This window comes from Pseudorasbora parva, chromosome 23, assembly GCF_024679245.1.
Source record: "Pseudorasbora parva isolate DD20220531a chromosome 23, ASM2467924v1, whole genome shotgun sequence".
NCBI classification, from domain to species: domain Eukaryota; kingdom Metazoa; phylum Chordata; class Actinopteri; order Cypriniformes; family Gobionidae; genus Pseudorasbora; species Pseudorasbora parva.
The window spans coordinates 22,904,344-22,911,153 of record NC_090194.1 but is presented as its reverse complement, the minus strand read 5'-3'; the positions used below and the strand labels follow the sequence as shown (position 1 = coordinate 22,911,153).

Below are 6,810 nucleotides of genomic sequence, written 5' to 3'. Positions count from 1 at the left end.
TAATCATATAATCAATAAGGACAGATTAATATTCTATATAATGTTGTAAACTGTGGTCATATTCTTTCAGCCCATCAGTTGCTCTTCCATGTCTAGCACTGTCTCAAGTGACATGACAAGGAAAACATCATTGCCTGCCTGCAGTCCCAGGATGTACATTCAGACTGTCTCTATTCTTTCTCTTCCTCCCTCTCCTGTGTCCACAACCTCCTCTTTGATACCATCGGCACCTGCTAGAGCTGTGAGACACTCTTAAATTACAAAATTAATAACTTGTATTGTTACAAAATTACAAAAAATTAAGTGATTTTCTTCACAATGATACTTAACTTCTTTCATGAGTGACATGCAATCATGTATGTATGTGTGTATATATATATATATATATATATATATATATATATATATATATATATATATATATATATATATATATATATATATATATATATATATATATATATATATATATATGAAAAAAAATGTATTCCTATATTTTTTATAAAGGAAGTGTCAGCTGCTGCCGCTCCTCCTCTGGTACCTCTTCGTCTCCTCTTGCCCCTGTGATCTCTGCATCTGCCACTGCCACCTCTGATGCTGCATCTGTGGTCGGTTGTTCAGCTCACCCTGAGACTGCTCCTGGTTCAGAGCCTGCTGGCTCCCTGCAAAGATGATGCGAACCATACCACCTCAGGATCAGAACTGGATTTCATCTGCTCTGTGGAGGAACCAGCGGCTGTGCACTGACCTGAAGTTATGGTATGATCCACCAGAGCCAGCGCTCATATATCATCAGGCTCCCACTCCAGAGCATTTTTTCACACACCGGCTTCTTGTGTGGATGCCATACCACCTTTGGAGGGTAAGGCTGTCCTGTCCTGTGTGTGGAAAACAGCTCACAGGTTATGGAGCCCACAAGAGAGCCCGCCAGGTTTTGGATGTGGATAGGTACTATCTGATGATCACAGAGACTCTCTGGTGCAGTTCAGCTGGTTGTAAAACAAGTTACATTTCCACCAGCAAGACCATCTTGGACCAGCTGGATTTGGCACACAGAATGGAGTTCCGACTGATCCTGACACAAAAGTGAGTATACTGAAATTATTTAACCTCTGTAACAAAAAGATCTTTTTAATATTTTCCATTTTTGTTCTCTTTTTAACTTTGTTTTTTAAATACAGATACGCTTGTGACATGCGAGTGATCCGTTTTTTGAGGGAGAGGACCTTGGGTAATAGCCCCAGCCGCTTGGTCCGGCAGATTAGGGAAAATCACAGCGAGGAGTGGCTTAAGCGTGTTTGTCGCTACCTTGGCGTATGCTCAGAATTTGCTGCCAAGCCAAGCCTGCTCCCTGTGAAGTTCCACGATCCTCCTAAGCCAGTCGATATCCCTTCCCACAGATGGATGTTGGCTGTTTATGGCCGGGACATTTTAAGCAGGCTGGATCACATCAAAGCCAGCATAACATCTACCTTTGGCAATATATTAAAAATGGATTCCACAAAAAAGGTAAATATTTTTGTGGCAAGGGGGGCGTGGTTCAGCGAGGTCTGCAGCGGGAGAGAGGGCCACGGGACGAGCGGTAAGTGAGTGGGTTGGACGCAGATTAATAACACCTGTCTCTTGTTCTAGTAATGAGCGCGGAGACGGGATAAAACACCAGCGGAACCGGAGACCGAGGAGAGAGAGAGTCGGACTGTTGGTGCGAGACACTGAGTTTACCGGAAGCCGGAAGTGCGTGACCCGGAAGTGATACAGAGACTGAGCGATATATGAGAAAACAGACACACGAAGAAGTGTGCACGTTTGTGTTTGAGTTGAGAATAAAAGGCGCTTCGCTTCTATCAGGCGAAGCCCAGGCGGCCGCGCAACATCTACCGGTTGCGAACCTCCTGGACTACGACGACCTGAAGCGGGCCATACTTCAGCGGGTCGGCCGGACCCCAGAACAACACCGCCAGCGTTTCCGCTCCCTGGAGTGGGGCGAGTCCGGTCGACCCTTCGCATTGGCCCAACAGCTCCGGGACGAGTGCCGCAGATGGCTGCTGGCCGGCGGCAGCGACGTGGACCATGTCGTCGATCTGGTGGTGCTGGAGCAGTTTATCACTCGGCTCCCCAGGAAGACCGCCGAGTGGGTCCAGTGCCACCGGCCCACGTCGCTGGAGACGGCCATCAATTTGGCGGAGGACCACCTGGTGGCGTGCCCGGGGGTCGGCGCACCCCCACTAACTTCTCCCTCTCTCTCTCCCCCTTCTCTCTCTCTCTCTCGACCTGTCCCTCTCCCCAGGTCCCGCCCTCCAGGCCCTCCTCGCGTTCCCCCCAGAGGCCGGGGTGGGATGGGCCTTGGACCGTCTGGGAGTTCGCGGGTCCCGCCCAGGGGGGCGGGGCCGCTGGGGACGGGTAGTGACTATGGATCCGGTTCCGCCCCTTATCCGCGCTCAGCCTCCAACCCACTCCCCGCCGCCGGGGCGGCGGGTAGGCCTGGGCTGGCCTGCTGGCGGTGCGGTGATCCGGATCATTTTGTGGACCGATGTCCGATGATGGACATCGGAACAATGATCCGGATCCCGGACGTCCAGCGGACCACCCCCGATCAAGCAGGAGAGTACCAAATTCCTGTAAGTATCAAGGGGGGTACATATCAGGCCTTGGTGGATTCAGGATGTAACCAAACCTCGATCCATCAAAGCCTGATTCAGCCTGGGGCGTTGGATACAAGCCGCGTGGTTAAGGTGCGGTGTGTGCACGGGGATGTGGTGGAATATCCGGTTGTCCCAGTCACGATACAGTTTAGGGGGAAAAAGCATAGTGTTGAGGTGGCGGTTAGTCCCCACCTCCGGCATCCGCTAATTCTGGGGACGAATTGGCCCGCCTTTTCGGCGTTATTGGGGTCGTTGTGCGCGGATGCCGCTTGGGGAAACAAGGCTAGGAACGGGGCGGTGCGAGTGCAGGTTGGCGAGGCTGATACGGGGCCCTTGGGAACAGCTTCAGAGGAACCGAGCGGGGTTGAGAGACTGATTCTCTCGGACCGCGATGACTTCCCTCTGGAGCAGTCTCAAGACGAGACGCTAAAACATGCGTTTCAACAGGTCCGCACTATCGACGGTCAGTCCCTCCAACCCGCATTGCCCGTCACGTGTCCTTATTTTGCCATAATTAAGGATAGGTTGTATCGAGTGACCCAAGACGCTCAGACAAAAATGGATACAACACAATTGTTAGTACCAAAGAGCCGCCGGGAAATGCTTTTCCAGGCGGCTCATTCTAACCCGATGGCGGGCCACCTGGGACAGGCGGCCACGCTGAATCGTTTAATGACCCGATTCTTTTGGCCAGGCATTTATGACAATGTGCGCAGGTGGTGCGCGTCTTGTCCTGAATGTCAGTTGGTGAACCCACTGGCCGCCCCAAAAGCGCCATTGCGCCCTCTTCCATTAATGCAGGTCCCCTTCGAGAGAATTGCGATGGACCTCATCGGGCCATTAGAACGATCCACACGCGGGCATCGTTTTGCGCTAGTTATCGTGGACTATGCAACACGATACCCGGAAGCAGTGGCTCTCCGCAACATCTCGGCGAAGAGTGTTGCGGACGCACTGTTTCGTTTAATCTCCCGGGTGGGGATTCCGAAAGAAATCCTCACTGATCAAGGCACGGCGTTTATGTCACGCACGTTAAGCGAATTGTACGGATTATTGGGCATTAAATCCATTCGAACCAGCGTCTATCACCCACAAACAGACGGTTTGGTCGAACGATTTAATCGCACTCTTAAATCCATGATCCGTAAATTCGTACAAGAAGACGCCAAAAATTGGGATCGGTGGTTAGAACCCCTCTTATTTGCTGTGCGCGAGGTCCCGCAAGCCTCCACGGGGTTTTCCCCCTTCGAGCTTCTCTACGGGCGTCAGCCACGGGGGGTGCTGGACGTCCTACGAGAAACTTGGGAGGAGGGGCCTTCGTTGGCCAAAAACGAAATTCAGTACGTCATGGACTTGCGAACAAAACTCCACACATTGGGGCGGCTATCTAGGGAGAATTTGTTGCAAGCCCAGGACCGCCAGAGCCGGTCATATAACAGGGGTACTAAACTGCGCAAATTCACACCGGGAGAGAAAGTGCTCGTTCTACTCCCAACCTCGAGCTCAAAATTAATGTCGAAGTGGCAGGGGCCGTTTGAGGTCGCACGACAGATAGGAGAGCTCGATTATGAAGTGATACGATCCGATAGGAACGGGGCACGTCAAATATACCACCTCAATCTGCTGAAAAAATGGAATGAGGTGGAATCGGTGTTGTTGGCAACGGTGATCGGGGGAGAGGATGATCTCGGGCCAGAGGCGAGCATTAAAGCGCAATCAGTCGCGCTGGCCCCTGGGGGAGACCACCTCTCACCGTTACAACTCGCTGATTTATCGAAGTTGCAAGCGGAGTTCGCTGACGTGTTCTCGCCCCTACCGGGACGTACCGACTTGATTCAGCACCATATCGAGACCGAGCCGGGCGTGGTAGTTCGCAGCCGGCCGTATCGCTTGCCTGAACACAAGAAAAAAGTAGTTCAGGACGAATTAGGCGCAATGCTCGACATGGGAGTAATCGAGGAGTCCAACAGTGACTGGGCGAGCCCGATAGTTTTGGTCCCCAAAACGGACGGCTCGGTCAGGTTCTGTGTGGACTACCGCAAGGTGAACGCTGTGTCGAAGTTCGACGCGTATCCAATGCCACGGGTTGACGAATTGCTTGATCGGTTAGGCTCGGCTCGATTTTATTCGACACTGGACTTAACAAAGGGCTATTGGCAGATCCCCTTGTCTCCATTGTCCAAAGAAAAAACAGCTTTCACCACGCCGTTCGGATTACACCAATTTGTCACGCTTCCTTTCGGCTTGTTCGGGGCGCCCGCAACCTTCCAGCGACTCATGGATAGGATTTTGCGTCCCCATGCTGCATATGCTGCTGCGTACCTAGATGACATAGTGATTTATAGTCACGACTGGCAGCGGCATATGCAGCATGTGAGGGCGGTCCTGAGGTCGCTGAGGAGAGCGGGGCTCACGGCCAATCCGAAGAAGTGTGCGATTGGGCGGGTGGAAGTAAGGTATCTGGGCTTCCACTTGGGTCATGGACAGGTGCGTCCCCAAATTGATAAGACTGCCGCAATTGCAACCTGTCCGAGGCCCAAGACCAAAAAGGAGGTAAGACAGTTCTTGGGGCTGGCGGGATATTATAGACGGTTTATACCAAATTATTCGGACCTCACCAGCCCTTTGACTGATCTTACTAGAAAGGGGCTACCAGATACGGTCCAGTGGACAGAGCCGTGTCAACAGGCTTTTACCCAAGTAAAGGCTGCCCTATGTGGCGGGCCGCTGTTACACTCCCCTGACTTTTCTCTCCCTTTCTTGTTGCAGACTGACGCGTCGGACAGGGGGCTGGGCGCAGTCCTGGCCCAGGAGGTGGAGGGGGGAGAGCGGCCGGTGCTGTACATTAGCCGTAAGCTCTCCAAGAGAGAAGCTAAGTACAGCACCATAGAAAAGGAGTGTTTGGCCATCAGATGGGCCGTTCTCACCCTCCGCTATTACCTCCTGGGGCGGGAGTTCACTCTCTGTTCGGACCACGCTCCTCTCCAATGGCTCCACCGCATGAAGGATACCAACGCGCGGATCACCCGTTGGTATCTGGCTCTTCAGCCGTTTAAGTTCAAGGTGGTCCACAGGCCGGGTGCTCAGATGGCTGTGGCCGATTTCCTCTCCAGAAATGGGGGGGGGGGGGGGGGGGGGCTGCAGGCCGGACGGCTCCCCGGCCTGAGTCGGGCGGTGGGGGTATGTGGCAAGGGGGGCGTGGTTCAGCGAGGTCTGCAGCGGGAGAGAGGGCCACGGGACGAGCGGTAAGTGAGTGGGTTGGACGCAGATTAATAACACCTGTCTCTTGTTCTAGTAATGAGCGCGGAGACGGGATAAAACACCAGCGGAACCGGAGACCGAGGAGAGAGAGAGTCGGACTGTTGGTGCGAGACACTGAGTTTACCGGAAGCCGGAAGTGCGTGACCCGGAAGTGATACAGAGACTGAGCGATATATGAGAAAACAGACACACGAAGAAGTGTGCACGTTTGTGTTTGAGTTGAGAATAAAAAGCATCAACAGTCCTGCCGACCCCCGTGTCCTCTTCCTTCCTTACCTTATCGAACTTGTTACAATTTTTAACTCTTAACACTGTAAAATCCTATTTCACAAACAAAAATCTAAAATACTACTTTAGCAGTAAAGACTTGAAACCAGAGTGACAAGGCCTAGGCAACATCAATACATGCATTCTAGTATTACGGTAATTGGTGTATGCAGGATTCATCATAACCCTTTGTTCGTAGTGTGGTCCCGAAAAATCAGATAGCCCTTCAAACAAAGATTTTTCGTGACGATTTTTCTAGGTATGACGAATCCTGCATACAAACAAGGGATAGGGGAAAGGGCTAAGGGGTAGAAATGGAATTGGGCCTTTGGCACTCACTGTCTTGTCTGTTTGATCCCAGATAACCAAGAAGCTATCAGGCTTTGCCAAGGGGACCGCCTTGTGGCTTACATCTGTGAGCAATGAAGTGGGCCAAATCCTCATCAGTGTCTTGACTGCTCAGGAGGGACCGGCTCTTGACACCATGGCTACTGAGGTACAGCAATGCTGGAGTGGGTCCTCCTCAGCTTCTCTATGTTGACTGTGAATGTTGTCGGGAGGGCACAGGACAGACACAGCTAAAACAAAGGTTTGGTGGGTGGCCAGACCTGGTTGTAAAGCTGGACATATACCACTTCAT

General features: G+C 52.1%; 1 protein-coding gene across 1 annotated transcript; it reads left to right on the top strand.

Annotated features, from left to right (window-relative positions):
• Positions 1-841: 841 nt before the first annotated feature.
• On the top strand, positions 842-6,173 carry LOC137062375 (uncharacterized). The gene is made up of 4 exons (XM_067433263.1): positions 842-1,086; positions 1,182-1,582; positions 1,849-2,618; positions 5,938-6,173. The coding sequence occupies exons 1-4, from the start codon at positions 842-844 to the stop codon at positions 5,938-5,940; spliced, it is 1,419 nt and encodes a 472-aa protein (XP_067289364.1). The 3' UTR covers positions 5,941-6,173.
• Positions 6,174-6,810: the final 637 nt, after the last annotated feature.

Excerpts from the sequence above, each read along its gene's own strand:
- LOC137062375 (XM_067433263.1), top strand. The coding sequence starts at position 842 with ATGCCATACCACCTTTGGAGGGTAAGGCTGTCCTGTCCTGTGTGTGGA. Across the intron at positions 1,087-1,181 it reads CGACTGATCCTGACACAAAA|ATACGCTTGTGACATGCGAG; the intron begins GTGAGTATACTG and ends TTTTAAATACAG. Across the intron at positions 1,583-1,848 it reads AGAGGGCCACGGGACGAGCG|GCGAAGCCCAGGCGGCCGCG; the intron begins GTAAGTGAGTGG and ends CGCTTCTATCAG.